This window comes from Haliotis rufescens, unplaced genomic scaffold, assembly GCF_023055435.1.
Source record: "Haliotis rufescens isolate VD_foot unplaced genomic scaffold, xgHalRufe1.0.p SCAF_17, whole genome shotgun sequence".
NCBI classification, from domain to species: Eukaryota; Metazoa; Mollusca; class Gastropoda; order Lepetellida; family Haliotidae; genus Haliotis; species Haliotis rufescens.
Window position 1 is genome coordinate 24,218,112 of NW_025963857.1, and position 24,891 is coordinate 24,243,002.

At 42.5% G+C, this 24,891-nt stretch overlaps 1 protein-coding gene across 1 annotated transcript; it reads right to left on the minus strand.

The window, feature by feature from the left end:
* Positions 1 to 1,966: 1,966 nt before the first annotated feature.
* LOC124116342 lies at positions 1,967 to 23,279 on the minus strand. Its single transcript, XM_046477644.2, has 5 exons — positions 22,808 to 23,279; positions 10,913 to 11,083; positions 7,218 to 7,478; positions 4,140 to 4,405; positions 1,967 to 3,564 (listed from the first exon to the last, which is right to left on the minus strand). Exons 1-5 carry the CDS (start codon positions 23,110 to 23,112, stop codon positions 2,855 to 2,857), a joined length of 1,713 nt encoding a protein of 570 aa, XP_046333600.1. The 5' UTR covers positions 23,113 to 23,279; the 3' UTR covers positions 1,967 to 2,854.
* Positions 23,280 to 24,891: the final 1,612 nt, after the last annotated feature.

The window sequence follows — 24,891 nt, forward strand, 5'->3', positions numbered from 1 at the left end:
GTGGCTATTTGTCACATGATTTAACATGGAGGCTCGTATAGTTCGTATTAGACTCGGCCAACTCGGCAATAATTTTTGCAACTTTGCAATGTACGTTATTGTTGTTGTTATTGTGAACGTTAAGACTCTCCAACACTGCAGCCTTCTGCATTACCCAGATTGTCAGAAGGGTTGTGTTCCTGGTAGCAAACTCGGGTACTCTCTGAATGTCAGTCAACAGATTGGGAGGTACCAAACCTAAGGCACCGAGAACAATGGGGAGTCGGACCACTTGGTACTGGTATCGTATTGTTATTATTATTTACGCCAAATGGAATCTGTTCCGTCGGATGATCGACCATCTTTTAACGTCTTTTGGTATAACGCGACTGGGGATCGACCCCCGGGCCTTCTGCTCTCCGGGCGGACGTTCTGCCACAAGACCACGGAGGCGGTCCGACCAAAAAGACCCAGGGGGATAAGCAATAGGTGTATCAATAAGCAGCATTGAGAGCAGCTATTGATACGCTTTACTGATCACGAGAAAGGTGAGTGAGTGAGTTGGGTTTAACGCCGCTTTTAACAGTATTCCAGTTATATCGCGGCGTGTCAGCTTTATGTGGGAGGAAAGCCCGAAGTGATGCAAGTCTAAGACGTTTACCACTTCGGTGAAACCCACGAGCACGGGTATGGTGCTGACAAACAAACTGACAAACATAATCTCGGCGAACCGGGATACGAACCCACAATCATAGGTTTCTGGCGTGCCCAAGGGACGCAACTCTGCACAGCGAATCGCGGCGCCTTAGACGACTGGGCCAACCGTGCCCCCACGAGAAAGGTAACGCGGTGCGCTTTTCACGAGGCGAGGACAAGACTGATAAGTGTAAGGGCAATGAGTTTGCAACTGGTTTCACAGTCAGGTACGTATCAAAAGCATGTTCACAACCATCAACCTCTTTTGGCTAAAGCAGAGTCATTTGTACAACTCTTTCATAAGCATGTGTTTATGAATCACTATCACTTTAAGGATAACATCGGGTGTGCGCGAAAAGGTGAGCGTATCCTGCTCCATCGGTTGCACTCGTCACAAACACATGCAAAGGCAAGTCAATTGTTCAACTGAAAATAACACGGGAACATATGGTACAGGTCAAAATCGGGAACGGCATCGGACATTTCTGTCACTGATGTTTTCAAATTTGGACATCTCTGCCATAAACCATTCTGGAAACTTTACTATGGCCGTGAATGTTGTAACCTTGATCAAACTTTCACAGGGTTGCAGCACTATAGTTTTTCCATGATAACGGTACTGTTCGGTAGTCTTTTAGGACCATTTGTTTATTTTCTTCAAATTTCAAGAAAAAACCCAACAAAAACCCAATAACAAATGGCCCTAAAAGGCTTCCGTAGTACTGGATTGCACCAATGCCAATGCAGGTCATACCACAGACTGAGTGTTGTGATGAACTGGTAACTACTGTTTAAGTTTAAGTCTGTTAACACTCTATATGTTTTGACTGCAACTCACGTTTGTAGTACTGAAATTACAGAGGTAGTATTTGGCAGGAACAGCCCGAAAAGATCGGGTTAAAACACATCTGATATGAGCTGAAAACGTTTTTGATAACTCAAGACACAGCCAGGGTGGTACTTTCTTTGTACTCCGTGTAGATCCGGGGTAGAATAGGTCTTCAGCAACCCATGCTTGCCGTAAAAGGTGACTATGCTTGTCGTTAGAGGCGACTAACGGGATCGGGTGGTCAGGCTCGCTGGCTTGGTTGATGCATGTCATTATAACCCTACTGTGGCGATCGATGCTCGTGATGTCACTCACGGGAATATCTAGTCCAGATTCGATTATTTAAAAAAACCGTCACATAGCTGGAGTGCAGCGTTAAACAACAAACAAACAAACAAAAATACTTTCTTTTGGACTTCAGTTTAGTTGTCTGTGACCTAAACCAATCAACAAACAACTGACAACAAACATGTATTTATTTCAAACAATTTTAACTATACATTACGACAGGTCAGTTGCAAATACTATCTACATCGCCGAACGAAACATTTCCCTACTGTTTACTATGATATAGATGTATACAATTTTACCCTATTGCAATCAAACAGGTCTCACCTTCGTTTACGGAAGATGCGAAAATCGATTAAAAGGTTTTTTTACACTCAAATATTTGAAAACTGTATGTACATTGAAAGACTATATAGCATTAAGTCCGAATTTGATATGTAACATTTGGTCTAATGTCGAACTAATTACACAACTCGCTAAATGTAATTTTAAATACGCTGAAATAAATAATCTATATCCTTCCAGATGATGTTCAAATAGGTCTTTAAGACTTTGATATATACACTTGCCATATTTGGAATAGACAGTGTGCCACGTGACTGCATCACCAATTAGGTCATGGACATATCCAATCATAACTCGGGAGCAATGTCACGTGACACCTATAGTCGTAATGTAATAATTTATATGATGTGAATTAGTTTTGAAAACACTGGAAGCATATTCTTAAGGGACACACAACTCAAAAACAGTTTACAATAACATGCAAAATATACAAAATAAACTGCAAAAGCAAATCTTTTTTTTAAAAATCAGCTGGATGCCATCCTCAATGACTGGGATGTTTTCCTGAAAATATAAACTTCTGGTGTCTTATTATCAAAGACAACGATTTTATATAGTAGTTTCCAAATGATAAAGTCAGTCTTTTGATGATATTTAGGAAAAATAATTAGAAATAAAACAAATCCAAATAAAATGTTACATACAGTTAACTTCATTTTACCGATATGGAATCTGTTAGAGTTTAAGATTTGCTGAGTGCAACTCGGTCGAATTTCATCACCGCAGCACCATCGCCATCATTAAAACAACAATGGTCCAAGATACAGCGACCTTGCTGCCCGACCCACAAACTTCTTGCACCTCGTCGTATGGAGGTGGGATTCGTATCCGCCGACTAAACACCGGATCAGTGTCCCTGTCAAAGTGAGGGATCTTTACCACCTCGATATGGTCATCGCTGTAAGGAGTTGTGTCAAAGTAAGCATAGTAAGGCTTCCTTCGAAGAATATCAACGTGGGTGGTATACCAAAGCTCTCCGGGCATTGCCTCCATCCTAAAAACATTCTCTTGTTCCGTTGGACGGAGGTTGAACTCTCCCATCTCACCGTACTTCAGATACAGGGATGATTCGTTCACCCAGACCCGGATATCCCCGAAGGCCAGGTTCCGATAGAATGCTTGGTAGTCTTCCAGAGGACGTTTCGATTCGGAGGCTTGTTTGATGTCTCGGTTCACGTACGGGTCGTTCTTTACGACAATGGTGAACATGGCATCAAGGGTCTGGCAGAAGTCTTTGAGGTGGAAGGCTGGCTGGCCGTGTATCAGCATGTCCAAACCATAGGTGTTCATCAGTGTCTTAGCGGCAAAGGCTTTGGGGCCGTTGTCTCCCGTGAAGGCTGTGAAGATGCCCACGTCACGGTCGGGGATGAAGCTAGTAAGACTTTCGTACCCGGGGAGGGACCCGTCTTGGGAGAGTACAGAGTAGCCTGCAAAAGACAATGCTTGTTTGTTTATTGTTCAACGCCGCATTCAGTAATAGTCCAGGTACATGACGGCGGTCTGTAAATAATCGAGTCTCTACCAAACAATCCAGTGATTGACATCTTGAGCATCGATCCGCGCAGTTGGGATACGATGAGATGCATCAACCAAGTCAACGAGCCTGACCACCCGATCCCGTTAGTCGCCTCTTACGACAAGCATAGTCGCCTTTTACGGGAAAAAATAGAAAATGGTACTTGAATCCGTAAGGTATGCCGGACTTTGGAAGACCTATTCTAACCCGGATCGTCACAATGTGATTCATGTCATTAAAAAGTAAGTGTATACTATTAATTTTGTATGTTTATATCTTTGGGACAGATTTTGATTATATCAGAGCGGAACGATCGTTACTTTAGGCAGTGGGTCTACCAAATGGTTAAAAGGTTCCTTTGTCACGCCGAAGGCCCGGGTACGATTCCATACATTGGTACAATGCTTGAAGCCCATTCGTGGTGTCCCCTGTTGATGTTGCTGGAATATAGCAAAACGCGGCGTTAAACCATACCCCCTCACTTACCCCGATAGTGTCCTTTGATCCAGCCCAGGGTGTTGGCCTCCCTTGTGTAGGACACTTGAACGTCTGGCTGGCTGAAGCCCTCCACCCTGGCGTTCCCTTCATCAGATCGTGTAGTCTGCCCCTGGAACAACTCGGCCAGGGCTTCTCTGGGAAGAAGCTGGCCGCCATCTTGGGTCCCACCCTTGTTCAGGTTGAACCGAAGCCATTTGCCCATGTCGTCTGCGGTCGAACAGATGGAGGATCCTGCGGCTATGATTTCTTGACCTCTGTTTGAAAAGAATTATATTAAAAACACTTAGTGGCGTCCACCTACATATCTTAATCTATATCTTGGTGGAAATGCGGAAAACAATAGTCTGACTTGTGACCAGGGACCAACTGCACAAGGTGAGGTGAGGTGAGGTGAGGTGAGGTGGGGTGAGGTGGGGTGAGGTGAGGTAATGGTAGGCGTCATGGTGCTTAACGTCGCGATCAAGATTATTGCACTCATGAAGCGTGTGTGTGTGTGTTGTTTTTTTTATTTTTGTGTGTGTGTGTGTGTGTGTGTGTGTGTGTGTGTGTGTGTGTGTGTGTGTGTGTGTGTGTGTGTGTGTGTGTGTGTGTGTGTGTGGCTGCTGTCGAGTTTATGGTGCTAGCACACTGAGATAACATGCCCCACATGAATACCCCACTCAGACACAGTATACTCCGACTCCGACTCCGAGCCGACCAGTCCCTGTTTTAGCCCCTTAATACCGAGCGCCAGGCAGGCTTACAACAAGTACTATTATTTACTGCTTTTGGTATGACGCGGCCGGAGTTCGAACCGCTCTCCGGGCGGACGCTCTACCACTAGACCACGAAGGCGTCCCCAATTGAACAAATTGATCTCCGTGCTAAGACTATTGTAATACGTGTTTTTCACACAGACTGACAATAGCTACAGCACTAAGATCGCTTTGTACAAGTGGGGCCAGTTGTAGCAGTATTCTGAGTAGTGTATTCTGAGTAGTGTATTCTGACAACCACACATTCTGGTTGCACAGACTAACGGGATCGGGTGGTCGGCTTGATAACTTGGTTGATTCATGCCATCGTATCCCAAATGCGTAGATTGATGCTCATGCTCAGTCACTGGATTGTCTGGCCCGGACTCGATTATTTCCAGACTGCCGTCACATAGCTGGAATATTGCTGGGTGCGACGTTAAACAACAAACAAACAAACAAATTCTCCATTACCAACAAACAGATTCGTATCAGCAGTGTTGCAGCTATTCGCCACGAAAACCAGTAAGTTGTATGTCACTGTTATTATAACAGTTATCACAACACATCACACATGTGACACTCTTCCGTGTATTATTCAAGGGAATACGCAAAACTGCAACTGTTCTATCAGTAAACACGTGTTTTCTTATCATTGGGAATCAGCTCTCTATGCACGCATGTGTCCATGGATACCATGGGGATATTTTTGTCACACTGTTCATCTGTGTTACACTACGCTGCAAAACTAAATCCCTTCGATTGCGAAACGTTTGCGACCAGATCGGGATCCGAAGGCGATCGATACATTGTACCTGATGATATACTGTCGTGATTCCTTCACGGTCCTGTATTCATCATAACGCGGTCCTTATAGGTATGGTGTTGCGATCCTGTATTCATCATACACGATCCTTATAGGTATGTTGTCGCGATCCTGTATTCATCATAACGCTATCCTTAGAGATATGTTGTCGCGATCTTGTATTCATCATAACGCGATCTTTATAGGTATGTTGACGCGATCCTGTATTCATTATAACGCGATCCTTATAGGTATGGTGTCGCGATCCAGTATTCATCATAACGCGATCCTTATAGGTATATTGTCGCGATCCTTAGAGGTATGGTGTCGCGATCCTGTATTCATCATAACGCGGTCCTTAGAGATATGTTGTCGCGATCCTGTATTCATCATAACGCGATCCTTATAGGTATATTGTCGCGATCCTGTATTCATCATACCGCGATCCTTAGAGATATGTTGTCGCGATCCTGTATTCATCATAACGCGATCCTTAGAGGTATGTAGTCGCGATCCTGTATTCATCATAACGCGATCCTTTTAGGTATGTTGTCGCCATCCTGTATTCATCATAACGCGATCCTTTTAGGCATGTTGTCGCGATCCTGTATTCATCATAACGCGATCTTTACAGGTATGTTGACGCGATCCTGTATTCATTATAACGCAATCCTTATAGGTACGGTGTCGCGATTCTGTATTCATCATAACGCGATCCTTACAGGTATATTGACGCGATCCTGTATTCATCATAACGCGATCCTTATAGGTATATTGTCGCGATCCTGTATTCATCATAACGCGATCCTTTTAGGTATGTTGTCGCCATCCTGTATTCATCATAACGCGATCCTTAGAGGTATGTTGTCGCGATCCTGTATTCATCATAATGCGATCCTAAGAGATGTGTTGTCACGATCCTATATTCATCATAACGCGATCCTTATAGGTATGTTGTCGCGATCCTGTTTTCATCATAACGCAATACTTATAGGTATGTTGTCGCGATCCTGTATTCATCATAACGCGATCCTTATAGGTATGTTGTCGCGATCCTGTTTTCATCATAACGCGATCCTTAGAGGTATGTTGACGCAATCCTGTATTCATCATAACGCGATCCTTAGAGGTATGTAGTCGCGATCTCGTCGGGATCTTAATGCGATCCTTATAGGTATGTTGTCGCGATCTTGTCGGGATCTTAACACGATCCTCTAGGTATATTGTCGCGAACGTCTTTCTCAACGTGATCGGGTCGGGATCGAGTCGTGTTATGTTCTCCGTTCTGTCGGGTTCCTATCGAGATGATATCGGTATCATTTAGCGATCTCAAAGCGATGAAAGTATCCTGTCGCGTCCCTAGAGCGACCCGTGTTGGATTGAACGTCAGGATCGCGTCGCGGGGAATCCCGATCGGATCCCGATGGAATGGCGATCACCTACCTCAGCCTGATCGGATTCAAGGGAACCTTAGTTTTGATTAGTAGTGTACAACCCAAAGCAAGGTGATAACGTGTCTCTACTCACTTCATAGCTCCCATTGGGATAGGCATAGGGACTCCGTTGTAGCTCATGACTGGCTGTGCCAGGTTCTCCTGCTTCTTGGCATCACTGGTGATGAAGAACGTGTCCGTCATGCTGAGCGGGGCAAGTAGGTGATCCTGCACCAGCTTGTACCACGTGTCCTGTCCCAGGCTGCGGGTCACCTCTTCGGCCACAGCGAACAGCAGGTTGTTGTAGACGTACTTTTCCCGGAACGTGGCCACCTTGGGGGCGAACCTCAGATTGCTGGAAGTAAAATAGTGATGACAGGGATGATGTGAGTGAATGAATGAGAATGACACAACGTTATATGCCTTTGAGTGAGTGAGTATGGTATTACGCCGCTTTTAGCAATATTCCAGCAATATCACGGCGGGGGACACCAGAAATGGGCTTCACACATTGTACCCATGTCGGGAATCGAACCCGGGTCTTCAACGTGACGAGCGAACGCTTTAACCACTAGGCTACTATATGCCTTTGAACTATCAAGATGGCACAATTGACAAATGCATGTTTTGAGGACGGCTGAATTATAAAACAGTTATTGCAATCTAGCAGATCATGGTATGAGTGAGTGAGTGAGTTGGGTTTAACGCCGCTTTGAACAGTATTCCAGTTATATCACGGCGTGTCAGCTTTATGTGGGAGGAAAGCCCGAAGTGAAGCAGGTCTCAGACGATTACCACTCCGGTGAAACCTACGAGCACGGGTATGGTGTTGACAAACCTAGACACATAATCGTTCAAACCTGGAACCTACGATCATAGGAGCCTGGTGTGCTCAAGGGAAGCAACCCCGCATGAAATAGCGTCGTCTTAGACGACTGAGCCACCCGTGTCCGTTGTAGTACAAAAAGAAAAAGCAGGGAACAGGACTTTTTTTAAGCCGACGTGTTGGCTGGTTTGTAGATGTCGTGACGACTTGTTTGTTTGTGTTTGTTTGTTTGTTTGTTGTTTAACGCCGTACCCAGCAATATTCCAGCTATTCCAGCGGCCTGTTAATAATCGAGTATGAACAAGACAATCCAGTGATTGATACCGTGAGCATCGATCTATACAACTGGGATACGATAATATGCATCAACCAAGTCAGCAAACCTGACCACCCGATCCCGTTTGTTGCCTCTTACTACAGGCATAGTCGCCTTTACGGCACTCATGGGGTGCTGAAGACCTGTTCTACCCCGGAGCTTCACGGGTCAACCACCAAAGAAAACGTTGGGTGCACCTTTACAGGAGCCTGACCACCCGTTAGTCTCCCCTTACGACAAGCATGATTTTACTGAAGACCAATTCTAACCCGGATCTTTACAGGTACAAGCTGTTTTGTACTTGATCAACAAACAGGGAGGTAAACAGATTATATCTTGTTCTCAGCACACATAATTGAAGTATCACCTGCAACAGCAGCATGTGGTGTGGTTTGTGTACATGTCCAACAACAGAGGCACTCTTCCGGTAAATAAATCAATACAATCAGTCAGTACAACATAGTACAAGGTGTTGAGAAGCTGATTGGTTATTTTGGCCGTAGGTGTGCAGACACAAAATAGGCTCTGTCTGTTGGATAGGTTGAATTTTCTAGAATTTAAATACGTCCTCCATATACCTGTCCACGGTCCATTGTCCATGCTTTCAGACTCTGGTTTGCTTGGCTAAGACTCAATTATTAACAGGCACCGGCAATATATGAAATATGTAGGGCGTTAAACAACATTCTCTCACTTCAGTTCATAACCAGGTTTTGGTAATAACATAACGAATACTTAATAAAATATAATGGATTGAGGGAGTTTGGGTGGTTGGTTAGTTTGATGTTTTACGCCGCACTCAGCAATATTTCAGCTATATGACTGCGGTCTGTACATAATCGAGCCTGGACCAGGCACTCCAGTGATTAATATCATGAGCATCGCTATTGGGATCGATGACATGCATCAACCAAGTCAGCGAGCCTGACCACCCGATCCCGACAAGCATAGTCGCCTTTTAAGGCAAGCATGGGTTGATGAACACCTATTCTACCCCGGATCTTCACGAGTCGAGGGAGTTTGGTCTAAACTGTATTTCAGTTAAGTATATCATGGCGTGTCTGCTTTATGTGGAGGAAAGCCTGAAGTGATGCAGGTCTCAGACGTTTATCATTTTGATGACCGTGGGTATGGCGGCGACAAACCTAGAAACATAATGGGGATCAGAGACCATATCGGTATATTGTCTCTGTGATAATAGCTTCCTGCCACGTCAAACATTGCACAACGATTGCTGTGCCTCTCGTACCCTGTTGTACAGATAGAACATATCTTATGACTTATTACTCGTTAGAAACAAGCTTGTCCACCAGGGAAAGAGGTCGCTGCACGAGATGTATTACCGTCTATATATACAGCACTATAGTAATACGATAAACGTGTTCTTCCGGGTACGCTTTCCTGCTTTAGGAATTTTGATTGGTTGAAATTCAACCAATGAAATCAATGATCCATACATTTGCATGACATGCAAATACGTCATCTACAGAAGCAAGTGCAAGTGACATCCTTGAATGATGATACTGAAAGGGTAACTGTAGACGCTACAAATAATCATATGCCTTTGAATTAGCAAGATGTGTTGAGGACGGCTGAACGCCACTGGTCATTAACTGGAAAATACTACAAGCGGCGTAAAACCATACTCACTCATATTTGTAGAAAGAATTAAGTGACCAGATTGTAAAGGAAGTATTGTTCAACATTACCCCAAGGGTAAGCGCAATTATGTTCTTTATGTCAATGCAGTGATAAGCAAAATCATGTTGTTTTTTATCAATGCAGTGAACCAACTAGATAATTATTTAGGGATTAGCCAAAATTCGTTTTCAGTATTCAAATATATATTATTTAATTAATCAGTATTATATTGGGTATGGCCATTTGCCTTATACCCTCGAGCACAAGCTGTGTGGTCTTGTAGTACTGCGTAACGCTAAAGAGTATGTTCTGATGTGACACTTGGGATCCCTAGTGGGCGATAGCATGAGCGTCAATCCAAACCATCACAGCCCGATAACCAGTGAGTGAGTCAGGTTAAAGTTGACTTAGCAAGGCGGTTTCGAGAAAATGTCTTACCACAGTCTACAACCATTGTGTCTAGTTCTCAGTGATTCGGAACAGGTCCCCGGTACCCCTGATTTTCTTAGAGCCGATTAAACTGTGAATAAAGTTGTTGGTGGTTTTGGAAAACAAACTGTGAATAAAGTGGCAAGGCTCTGTCAGGCTGATTGCGTGTCATCGTACTTGGTGCTCATGCCAAAATTTGTAGGTCGCAATTATATGGCTGGGAACCTGCTTGTGGTGACGTAGACCAACCGTATAGACAATAAATGTTTTTCTTATTATTTGATTTCAAATTAATTTTATTTATTTATTTATTTATTTATTTATTTATTTATTTATTTATTTATTTATTTTTTTATTTATTTTTTTATTTATTTATTTATTACAAAATACATTCTCTCATCTTTCTTCACACAATACATTCCTCTCTTTCAACATTGTTTTCGAATATTTAATTTATAATTATGAAGGTAATTATTAAACAGTATTCCGCAGTTCAAGACTAACAACTTTGCAAATATATAAAAATTAAAAAATATAATAAACAAAGCACCGGGCAGGGGAGGTAAGTTGTACTCACGAGATGAGACGGCTTCGTTCCATGGCGTTGGTGAGGACCACGGCGTCCATGTTGCTGAGGCCGGTCCTCATGGAGACGATGTCTCTCAGGCTGAGGTAGTCGTTGCGGTAGCGGTCGCCAAAGTTGATGGCCGCACCGAGGATCTCCTGCACTGGTGTGTCCCATGTGAAGCTGTAATCAGGACGTGTAAATGGAGGTTACTAAAACGGATTGTGTTGACGTTCTATTACAGTTTAAATACAAATGTTACAAGAAATGTCTGACTACTACTACTAACTTGGTACACAATCCCCCTCCCCCTCTCCACATACTCCCTCCCCCTCGCCTCCCTATCCCCTTCCTCGTAATAGTAGCAGTAGCATTATTGGTAGTAGTATTAGTATTAGTATTAGTATTAGTATTAGTAGTAGTAGTAGTAGTAGTAGTAGTAATAGTGGTAGCAGTAGAAATAGTGGTAGTAGTAGCAGCAATAATGTTCGTCGTGGTAGTAGTAGTAATAGTGGTTGAAGTAGCAAAAATAGTGGTATTGGTAGTAGTAGTAGTAGTAGTAGTAGTAGTAGTAGTAGTAGTAGTAGTAGTAGTAGCAGCAGAAATATTCGTCGTCGTAGTGGTAGTAATAGTGGTACTAGAAGCACTATTAGAAGCAGGTTTAATTGTCTTTGAACTCTACATGACAGAAACAGAAAAATACAGCGTCACCATGACGCAACACTGATATGTTTGACGCATTGCAAGTATTGCATCACTGTGCATCGCGTCAACACTTCCAGCCAGGAACCAGCTTCATGGGCTTGAGCAAGTTATATTGTCTTATAAACAGACTTGGTAAACAGCGCCATAGGGCGTGTGAAATCCTTCTTACACGTAATAGTTGGAATTTTATATTATGTTTTGAACATTATGGATAATAAATTGATATACTAATTTTAGCGATAACTCACGCAAATATATTTATATATTTCGACTATGTACGAAAATCACGTGTGGTTTGTACGCCCTGCTCACCGCAAAACAGAAATTGTAACTTGGCACCAATATGGGTGTTGACCTTTCCCGCCAAAACACGAAGCTGTTCACCCAATCGCAGACAGATGGGACACATCCACATTCTAAATACTCTCCCCGCTACAGAAAAACTATCTCCAGTGCAGTATAACTAACTCCAAGGGAGGTAACTGATGTAGGATGAACAAACTAAACCATATTTCGGCCAGGTTTTAACCATTTATGAATCCTCGCGTCTCACCAAAGGTAGCCCTGCAATAACTTTTAGCCTTTGTTTTAGGAAGTCTTTTAGGAATTCGTTCCTTCTAAACAGCTTCCGTAAAACGTCACGAGGAGCTTATTGTTTTAAGAGCAGGTCAGTGCGCAGGGTCAGACTGTCGCAGGTTGAGTCACTAAGGGCGTATTGGGGAAACGACTGATTCACGATATTGTTTCAAACAATAAGTCGGGCCCCTTGGGAAGCTATATTCATTATGCAACAGCAACAAAAGCATTAAAAAAACCAGTAATAAAATAAAATATGGTTACCATCATAAGGGAGAAGGAATTACTTGACATTACAACATGTGTGCTTTAGAGTACTCGTGAGTATATACAGCCTACACAGTGTAGCCACTAACATACTAGTTCATGCTGTTCAGGGGAGACCAAGTAGTGACTCTTTTGTGTCCTTGCCAAAAAGACTTTCTTTTAAAAATCTTATATGTTTGTAAACATACTGTCCCAAAAAGTTGGGGATATTCGAAAATAACAGATGATAACAGAATATATGGAGGTATCGAGTGGTGGTGGGTATGGATAAGAAAAGGTAGGTGTAACGTGACAATCAGCAGAATGTTGGCGATTCAACAACCAAGAGTAGGTGCTAACAACCAAAAATAGGTGCTTACAACCAAGAATAGGTGCTAACAACCAAGAGTAGGTGCTAACAACCAAAAATAGGTGCTTACAACCAAGAATAGGTGCTAACAACCAAGAGTAGGTGCTAACAACCAAAAATAGGTGCTTACAACCAAGAATAGGTGCTTACAACCAAGAATAGGTGCTAACAACCAAAAATAGGTGCTTACAACCAAGAATAGTTGCTAACAACCAAGAGTAGGTGCTAACAACCAAAAATAGGTGCTTACAACCAAGAATAGGTGCTAACAACCAAGAATAGGTGCTAACAACCAAGAATAGGTGCTTACAACCAAGAATAGGTGCTTACAACCAAGAATAGGTGCTTACAACCAAGAATAGGTGCTAACAACCAAGAATAGGTGCTAACAACCAAGAATAGGTGCTAACAACCAAGAATAGGTGCTTACAACCAAGAATAGGTGCTAACAACCAAGAATAGGTGCTAACAACCAAGAATAGGTGCTTACAACCAAGAATAGGTGCTAACAACCAAGAATAGGTGCTAACAACCAAGAATAGGTGCTTACAACCAAGAATAGGTGCTAACAACCAAGAATAGGTGCTAACAACCAAGAATAGGTGCTAACAACCACGAAAGATAACATGGGTTTTGTCGTGAAACAATCAACGTTTCAGATAACTTGATCAAAGATGGGCCATGCCCCCAAATTGGTTAAACATTCGTTTATTCGGCGTGGCATGATTTAATCAATTTCCCAACGACAATTTGAGTAAGTTTTGTCCATTCCTCTTGCAGGGCCTGGCCCAGTTCGGCTAACGTAGCGGGTGGTCTGTGAATTGGTGTGCGCACCTCCCCATGTCCCAGAGGGGGCACGGGTGGCCCAGTCGTCTAAGGCGCTGCGATTCGCTGTGCAGAGTTGCGTCCCTTGGGCACGCCAGAAACCTATGAATGTGGGTTCGAATCCCGGTTCGCCCCGAGTATGTTTCTAGGTTTGTCAGGACCATACCTGTGCTCGTGGGTTTCACCGATGTGGTAAACGGCTGATATCTGCATCACTTCGGGCTTTCCTCCCACATTAAGCTGACACGCCGCGATGTAACTGGAAAAACTGTTAAAAGCGGCGCTAAACCCAACTCATTCACTCACTCATGTCCCAGACGTGTTCCGTATGAGGTGGCGGGGAGTCAAGGCTGGCCATTGCATTCTGGTGCTGTTTTGCTGCTGGTGGTGTTGAGTTACGATACGCGAAAGGTTGGCACAAGCGTTTATATTTTGGAAGACAAAACGTGGACCAGCAAATGCACATCCATGTTGTGTCGGTGGTACTGTCCAGTGATCCTTCCATGGACAATAACAGTGACATTCTGGCTGGCACGGAAGTCCCACCCCTTAGTATCACATACCCAACCACAAATTTCAACCTGGCGACTTCCATTTCAGACTACGCTTGAAAAATATGTTGAAACAGTTTTCGATTAAAATTTTAAAAACTGAACAAACGAACATTCCAGAATGTCTAATATATGGATGAGATTGTATGGCAGTGCTTCCCACGTACTGTGCAACGCCTCCTCCGTTCAAATGTTCATCCCACGGAAGCGAAAGATAGACGATAATTTTGACGGAATCAGTCGTACGGGCCGTAACTGTCGTTCGGAATACACCCTGTTAACGTTTTCGAGGTTGCATGATTAGAAAACCCATTCCGACTGTCACTTTCATGATCTGGTAAGCGACGCTTTGATTGGTCGGATGAAAGGTCGTTCTGACGTGACCCGTAATGAGATGTCCTCAGATCTTTGTTTAGCGGCAGCGTGGTTTATGCTGACATCCTGTTAATCATACGACAGATATATTTTTCCAGAATATAATTGTTTACAAGTTTACTTTGAAAAGCTTATGCGTTCATTTGTACAACAATATTTGTTTCCTTACCAAAAAATTTAAATGTAAATATGACAATAACATTTTTTGGTTCTAAAATATGAAACGTCACCGTTAGAGAATAATCAGTCTCGATCATCTGACGAAACAAATTTCATTGCGTGTAAAAGGCAAAATAGCCGTTAAATAGATAAAATGGAAATAGAACAAGAATCTCTGTAAAAGGCTAACGTGATTGTAACGTTGACTGATGTCTCTGTGAGAGTACAATCCTGATCCCTCTTGTAGGGAAGAGTTCATATTCTACAGATCCGTGACATTCTGTTTAGAGAGAATGTTATTTGACTCCATGTCCTTTAAACACCCACGTGGTGCTCAAAGGCTTTACACGATCACTACCTCGGGGATCTAATTACGTTAATTACAGGATATAGGCAACGCTTCTGGACTGGTAGTGTATCTTGAAAAACGTGACCACCTCACGGTCTGTAGTTAGCGATTAGGAAGAAAGTAGTCCCTGTCAAGATAAAATAACAATCATCCTCATCAATCGACATTTTTTAATTTGATAATGGACCAACGATGTGCCAATACTTTAGAGTGTCATAGTTTTGATAATGTATTTGGTTAGTTTTCTGCTACTAAACGTTAAAGTAACCCTTTCTTATATCGACATACAGTGTAACCTCGTTAGTACGGACCCCGTTAATACAGCCGATTACTCTCCGGAACGGTTACGTGTATACAAAGTGATATTTACCATACCAATGATTCGTTAATCCGGAAATTGGTTAATCCAGACAATACCGTCTGTATTAATGGTGTTTCACTGTATAATGAAGTGAATATTTTCCGATGAAATTCATGATGACGATGCAACTATAATGTTTTCTTCTTAAAATCCAAGCGCTTATCACACATAAAGGTAGGGTGTCAATCAAGACGTCATCAACCGATGAAACAACGGTTTACTTTGACAAAGCAGTTTATTTACAGCGTATTGATGATTAATTGTGATGAACTATTTGTACCAGATGACATTAATATTGATATCATTCACGTCATTTCGCGCAGCGCACCCGGACCTGAACCTGTAATGGTTACTTCCCTCTCCTTCGGCACCGACAGATTCCTTGGGGATTCCGGGTAAGAAAGGCTCCCAGCAATCTGTGCTGGTAGTAAAAGGTTTCTAAATAGATTGGCGACTAAGTACGATTGCGTGGGACGATTCTCATAATATCAATCACGGGTTTGTCAGGCCAGACTTAATTATTTAGAAACCGCCGTCACATAGCTTGAATATTGTTGAGCACCCCTTTTAACAAGAAAAAACAGCAACACAGTCTTAGATTGAAAACAGATAAAATCGATTTCCTTTTGATGAATGTGGAGATGCGGTTATAATGTATCCGATGATCAACTCTTGTCTGCTTGTCATCGTTTCCAATGGCGTGGATCCTTGCTCATTTTATCAGTCTCTGGTTTGCCCGTCCAGACTCGATTATTTACAGGCCACAGGAATATAGCTGAAATACTGCTGACTGCGGCGTTACACAACACTCACTCATGCACATACTGAGTGAGTAAAGATCCAGATGCTCTCTGCTTATATATCAGGTTTATATTATTTACAGGTATATCACATTGGATTTTTAATCGGTGTTCCAATCTTGCATTTGAACCCAGGCCTCCACTGTGATGAATGAACGCATAACCTGTATCGACACATCGCTTGAGGAACACAATACGTGCATTAGTTTCCACGTCAGATGGGGCAAGGTGTGCGGCATTTGTAAAGGCTTATACCTGTAGGGCGTTCATAGTAATCAGACTGAGATCCAGTTTCACATGGGGCGAGACGGACGAAGGAATTTGGCAAGTTGCTCTACACATACTGAGCTGAGTCTATGTGCATTGTATATGTCCGGACACCCGTGAACATTCGGGGCTATAAAAGCCTGGAAGGTAATTTAAGGTACCCGTGAATCACGCACGCACGAATACCGTGTTTGCGTTGGGCGTTTCAACGTGCGTGATTCCCGTGCACTCTTTCGAGTTGAGTTGATTGGTTCAACTGTCTCATATGGCCCTGTGACGCAGGGGTAGCATTATGCAGATGGCTGTTGCAATGAATGCTCGTTCCACCCGTGACGAACAGGTCTGGTTGTTGATGAAATATAGTGATAGCTAAATAGACAGATTTTTTTATTCATACACCGATTGTCTTCAAATGTAATATCCAGTTATGCATGACTGTTTAATAATCTCATACCAACTTTGACTGGAGTAGGTCCGATAGTTTTTCAGATATTGTAGTAAACGTCGGTACCTTAAATTACCTTCCAGACTTATAGAATAGGTCCCATGCTTGTCGTAAGAGGCGTGACTGGGTACATGCATGTCATCGTATCCCAACTGCCATTTGACGAAGGCTGGTGCTGTATACCTTCACACATTGTCTTCTTCACCTCATACTATACTGTATATTAAGTGTAGACATTGAAAGTATGTAGCCCTGCAACCTTGTAAACCAGTGGGAAGAAGGCACCCAAAAGGAAAATTAAGCAAGCCGCTCAAGGTTTAGCTCTACATCAAACTTCACGATTATAATATCACATTACTCATTACCATCACTGGCCCCGGATCTGGGATAGATTAGGTCTTCAGCTACCCATGCCTGTTGAAAGGTCAGGCTCGCTGACTTGGTTGATGCATGTCATCATATCCCAATTGCATTGATCTATGCTCATGATGTCAATCACTGGATTGTCTGGTCCAGGCTCGATTATTTACAGACCGCCGTCATATAGCTGGAATATTTGCTGAGCGCGGATTTAAACAACAAACAAACAAACAAAGCACATGTCTGGAATCTACTCGTAAGTGGAATGTCGACCACATACTCGTGAATCAGTCGGCGTATCTGGCATTGCAAGTATGATCCTAAAACAGGGCCTCGACACGGGCTTTTCAGTTGGAAAGATGTAGATTCTGTATATTTACGCAATTCGGAGATTTCTATCATTATACCGTTTGTAAAAAGTACGACACTGTTGATGCAACGTACGGTGGTTAGCATGACCTTGGCAAGCGCCACTTTGTTTAACATGCCAGAAAACATGTGCTGACTTGGCAGTGTTATTGTTCACAGAGGGATTTTAGTACTAGAAGCATCTATGCGTCGACAACGCCCCCACCCCATCCCCGCAAGCGTATCACAATACACTTTCACTCACTCTCAACCACCCCACCCCAACCGCAACCCATCACCCCACCAAAAACACGACCCCTTCCACCACACCCACCCCAACACACGCACGCAAGCGCAGATATACCGTGACTCACCCCCAAACCGACCCCCTCCACCCCACATATACACACCAATACACACGCGCGTATCACGACACACCTCCACCCACACCAAATTGGACCCCTCCACACACACACACATTACCACACGCCTTCACCCCTCGATAGAGTAGCCCCTCCCCCGTGTCTATCTGAGAGGTGCTCCAGTAGAAGAATGTGACAATATCATGTGTATAAGGAATCGTGAAAGGTCGGAGTGCCTTACCCAACACAAAGTTGTTAGCACAACACAAAACTGACGCATTGTTGGCAAGCTGATCTTCAAGATCCACGTCCATGTGGAATACACCTAAATTGCCATGGTTACCAATAAACAAATCACAAAAACATGCCCCTCTCGTAAAGTAGGAAGACGTGATATAATCGCCTGTGGGTGTAAAATATGTTCAAATATAAGCTTTCATAATATAGGCAGGGAGACCTCTTCGTGTAGTCTCCCTGATATAGGTTTGAATGGAGAAGAAGTCGATATCTCCGTAATCCTTCTATTGAAAACAGCGAAAGATCTAAAATGTATAGAAACCTATCGATTAATTACAATTTAACATTATTCATTGACGACATATTGGTCAAAGCTTCAAAAAGTATTCTGTCGGGCAAAAGAAAGTAAATTGAAAGTACAAAGGTCATCAAAACATTACTATGCTGAAAACAGTCGCAGAAAAAAACTTAAGATTCAAAACACAACGATGACACACGTATCAAATACAGCAACCACAAATAACCTTTTCTTGTTTGTTTCATTTTTAGCCACCATCAAACATGGGTGCAAACTTACTTTTGCCAGGCAATTTACTTCGTAAATAGTTATTATATAATCGAAGGTGATTACCGGTAATAAATCAGCGAGTAAGTCAGGAACCAGTGAAGAGTTTTCATTCTAAAATCTAATATAAAATCTAAAATAATATATTATAATTTATGCATAATCTCGGTATAGTTGCTTCGACAAATCAAACTGAATTCAGTTTTGCCCGGTTGTCCTGTTTCTGCAACCTGTCAATTCAAAGAGATGATGCTTATATATTCATCAAATATATCAGGCATCCTGCAAACGCTGATAGAGATCCAAAATAGGTTATAACAATACATTCCTTCGAAGCCATACCAGTGAAAGGTCAGAGGTCATTTGCAACAGGTGCGCGACCTCAGAGCCCCTCTTCTTTTCACACCCAAGCAAGAAAAACAGATCCACGCTAGATATCATTGGCCGATTACAGATCAAAGGTATTCATGTGAGGTATGCTACACACCCTATCTTCAGTCTGTGAATCTGCAGATTTTACCAAAGTATATCAAAGGAATACATGTGTAATGAATTTTGTGGCTTAAGGGAACAGGTGGCAGTAGTCTTGGGGTGTCTATAGCTTAGGTAACGACCATTTGGACTAATATTGGTTTAAGTGCGTGTCAGGCTTTCATTCTTACCGAATTATATTTTTTGTGGAAATAAAATATTGTAACAATTCTGACACCAAATACAGATGCTGTTTGTGGATCTGTAACAGTTGAATCTCAAGGCACACGTTGTCACAGCGTTCGAAAAGACCAATTAAATATAAAGATTGTTGTGAAACGTACTATCATAACAAGCGCGGGTCGGTCTTTCGATGTATTTAGCAATTTAAATAAGTAAATGAGAAAGTGTAGGTTCACACACTTCCTGATAAGTTACATTCGTCATCGTGTACCCCCGGGCGTTACCTTATCTTAAATATAAAACAACATATATGTCAATGACAGGTGGCCTATATTTGATAAAGAGTTGGCGCAAAAAACACCAGTTCTACATCCAGTCAAATTGAGCATACATTGAACTCGTTATACAGTTAAGTGCAAGACCGAGACTGGTTGTTCTTAGGCGTTGACGTGTTTTATTTAAAGATTCAGTCGTTTTTCTGACTCGTTTATAGCTGGTATCGTTAATATCTGATAATCATTCATTCTGCTTTTGACAGAGATTCATTATGATCATAGAAATTATTTAAGCAAGAACTCGTGTTTTCTTATTCAGTGACATACATGTATGACGCACATATTGTTTATAAGGGGATCGCTTCACTGCCTGGGGTCCATTTCGTATAACTCCCGTGGTTGTTATTAGAGGTAAGGGTTTTGCCGCCTTTATTTAAGTGTTTCAAATATTTAACTGTACACGCAATGGTTTCTTTTCACTTTGCAAACATGTTTGACATGAGGACTTTGACTTATTTCCTACATCTGTTTTGCTTCATGTTGATATGGATCTGGCAGAATGTCGACTTTTGCTATTGCATTTGGGCGCCATATTTGAAACCTCGCGTTTCGCCAGATGGCCATCGTTATAGGCACGTGTCTGTCGAATGTCATTTTAGAGTTAAATAATAAAGATATTTTACTCCTAAATCAGCATAATTTGTAAAATGACACAAAATGTACGTGTCCATATTCATCCCACCAAGAGTAGGATTTGTATACGAAAAATAACGTTTTTAATTCCAAATTGTTTTAGAAATCCCTTAAGACGTTTAACGCTTTGGTAAAACCCACGAGCTCAGGTATAGTCCTAAAAAACAAATGTCATTATCAGGTTCGAACCCCGACCAGCACATCTTGTTATCATCTAAGGTACTCAGCACAGTGTACCATAGCTTAGCCCATTGGATCACCCGTTCCGCTGTGTGGCTTGTAGGTTTAGCCGTCGATGTTGGCTCTGGGTCCACCAGTGAGTAAGTGAGTGAGTTGGATTTAACGCCGCTTTTAACAGTATTCCAGTTATAATACGGCGTGTCAGCTTAATGTGGGAGGACAGACCGAAGTGATGCAGGTCTCATACCGGTATGGTGCCGACAAACCTAGAAACATAATCGGGGCGAACCGGATTTGAATCCACAATCATAGGTTTCAGGCGTGCCCAAGGGACGCAACTCTGCACAGCGAATCGCGGCGCCTTGGACGACTAGGCCACCCGTGCCCCCCTGGGTACACAAGACTGAGAGTACGTCAAAACATGGTGAGGGATAAACTACAGCGAATTTATCCAACCGCCATGTTTATCATTTGCAACAATTTCAAAATAAAAGGAGATTTCATGCGAAGCGTTTGTTTATCGCCATATTGCCAGGTGAGCTCAAGGTTACACGTACATCAAACTCAATGTTAATATACACTAAGCGACGTCGTTTCGCTGTAAGGAGAGATCGGCAAATATTTGTTGCCATGACGACAGGCATATTTTGTCTAGTGGTACACTGCTGAAATGGGGTACATGGAATTTTATCAAAACGTCACTTACCGACATGATTGAGCTAGTTTGCATGTAAGGTGAGCTAAAAGCATATACAACTACAGTATGTCCAGAGCAACAATAGTTTTGAGGTGAAACAGGTCACATACAGTCCAGGCGGTGCCGCATGGACATATTTGGGAAAGAAACGCTCTGTCGCTACAAATATATATACTCACAGACAAAAGAAACGCGAATACCATACATGCTGGTTAATGTATGAAGAATTACTCATATTCAAGAGAAATCATATTGGTTCGACGCACAAACGAACATACTGGTATACATACATGCTGGTTAATGTATGAAGAATTACTCATATTCAAGAGATATTATATTGGTTCGACGCACAAACGAACATACTGGTATACATACATGCTGGTTAATGTATGAAGAATTACTCATATTCAAGGGATATCATATTGGTTCGACGCACAAACGAACATACTGGTATACATACATGTTGGTTAATGTATGAAGAATTACTCATATTCAAGAGATATCATATTGGTTCGACGCACAAACGAACATACTGGTATACATACATGTATAACATACATGTGACGTCATAGACCCATGACCATTTGTCTCGTGCAGGATAAACGTGTAAAGTTTGGAAATCACTTGCAGCATATCGTGATAAGAATAAAGAGACTGCGTTAACACTTGACTGATTGTTAGTTTTGTCATTAAGTGGTAGATATTGGAAACATGTCTTCTCAACGTACACACTTCTCTGTATGTTTCTATGGTTCGCGTTTTATTTGGCGATGAGTATATGTGTGTGTGTGTGTGTGTGTGTGTGTGTGTGTGTGTGTGTGTGTGTGTGTGTGTGTGTGTGTTTGTGTGTGGCGGCAAGTACCAGTCAGGACTAATGAATTAAACCGCAGTTTTTATTGAATACCTCACACACTCACACATTATACCGACTCCGAGCCGATGTGTCATTGTTCTATTCCCTTTAGTCTGGGGTGCCAGGCAGGGTAACAACAAATACTTTATTGTAACGTCTTATGGTACGACTTGGTCGGGGATCGGGCAACCTTCTGCTCTCTGGGCAGACGCTCTATCCACTAGACCACGGAAGTAGTCTGCACTTACGAAACATTGAAACGGAATTTCATGCAGTTGAATTACCGTGCGAACTTGACTTAAACACGTTGCGTTACAACGTTAACTCGGCAGAAACTTTAAGACAATATCACTATGGCCCTGATAGAACTCTTTGGACAATATTAGCCTATATAGTTTATGACGATTGTAGCGACAAGTCACTTGTCACACATGCGATGTCAGCTTCGAGTTAACGAGGTTTTACTATATTGAATTTCAATGAATTTAGACCACAGATAAACAAAACATTTTTAGGATTCTCGACATAACCAATTGATAGCCCTGTATTATTTAACCTCGAATTCGAGATAAGCGGGCAAAGTATATGTATTTATATAATGAGGAGAATATGTTCGAGAGTACATTCGAGATAACGGGATTCGAGTGTACTTACTTTTGATGTTCATCCAGCAGCTTTGCCAAAAGAGTTGCAGTAAAAGTCTGGGTGATGTCTCCTAGACAGAACACTGTCTTGGAGGAGGCCGATTCCTGCCTCTGTTTGTTGGAGGTGCCAAAGCCATTCGTGTATACAATTTGTCCATCTCTCACCAAGGACATCGATATAGCCGGTACACGAGCACATCGAGCAACTTCACCCAGAAAGCGATTTAAATTGTTTGTCTCGAGTTGTGTCAAGGTCTTGGATTCGAGAAATGGGAAGAATCCCGCCAAAATAACCACTGGCCACAACGCCATCATCTTCGCTGTTCACTAGCTGCCAACAAAATGAGATTCCCGTTAGCGCGGGAAACCACAGGAAATCGTCTGCTTACTCTCTGATTCACGTCTGCTGGCCTAACCACGTGGTTGGTATGGATCAAATGGTAAACTGTTCCCGTTGTAAAACAGTGCCATATGCCTGCCGAGTTCCCCTTTCTTTCTCTTATATCCCCCGACGAAAGGTGGAGCCATGTTTAGCTGTGGCACCACGCTACTGCACGATCTGGAGACACACGGGTAGGTGTGGTCGTTCTTCAAATCGTGCAGGTAGAAATATGGGTGGGGCATAGGCTGACGCATCTCACTGGTATATTAAAAACATAATTCCCAAAATAGCATAGTGTTTGGGCGATTGCAATTTGCACTTGAGTTCTAATATTTATTAATACACTCTACGTGTCCCCCTGTGTGATATTTCTGAATAGTGTTACAAGCAACATAAAACAACACTCACTCTGTTAAAAACAAAGACGCAAGGTGACACCAGTGACTCAGTGTTGAGGCAATTCACTGTGCATGGTTTCATCCGTTAGTGGGTTCGAACCCAAAGTTCGCTCAGCTTATGATCCTTGGTTTGTCTGCACCAAGTCAATACTCAATTTAGTGAGCCATATAGTTTTTATCTTATTTACCTTATCTAATGTGCGATGCTTTTTCTAGTTTTAATTGTAGTGCCCTTGTGGTTAAAGCGTTAACTTGATATGCCAAAGACCTGTGTTCGATTTTCCATATCGATTCAGTATATTGAGCCCGTTACTGGTATTCCATTGCCGGAATATTGCTAAAAGTGATACAAAAAATCAATTCATGTACACACTTGCTTACTCCTTGAGTGTAACATGTAAGCATGAATGGGGCGGTCGGGTAGCCTTGTGGTTAAGGTGTTCGCTCGTCACGCCGAAGACCCGGGTTCGATTCCCGACATGGGTACAATGTGTGAAGCCCATTTCTGGTGACCCCCGCTGTGATATTGCTGGAATATTGCTAGAAGCGGCGTAAAACCATTCTCACTCACTCACTCACTCACTCACTGTAAGTATGGACGGTGTGGGGATTCCGGATGGACGACTTTATGGATCGGGTGGTCAGGCTCGATGGCGTGATACGTGCTCACAATATCAATCACTGGGTTGTCTGGCTGACGCTGGATTATGATTTGCAGGTCGCCGCCATACAGCTGGAATATTGCTAAGTGCAGACACTCAGTATGTGCAACAGTTCTGGTATCATATGATGAAATATTTAGCTTGCAGCATCACGCGGAGTATTAGTGTCGGATCGTAGAATGCTGTTTGACGGCTGTAAACGTTCTCATAGTTCTGTAAGAATAATGGTTCCTGGTTAATAAAGTCCTAGGACAATGGTTCCTCTGTTCTATTGTCCTAGGACAATGGTTCCTGGTAACTAATGTCTTGGGACAGTGGTTCCTGATGCTAATGTCAGAGGACATTTCCTGATCCTAATGTCACAGAATAATTGTTCCTGACACTAATGTCACAGGACAATGGTACCTGACACTAATGTCACAGGACAATGGCCCCTGATACTAATATCAAAGGACAATGGTTCCTGACACTAATATCACAGGACAATGGTTCCTGACACTAATATCACAGGACAATGGTTCCTGACACTAATATCACAGAACAGTGGTTCCTGACACTAATATCACAGGACAATGGTTCCTGACACTAATATCACAGGACAATGGTACCTGACACTAATATCACAGGACAATGGTTCCTGACACTAATATCC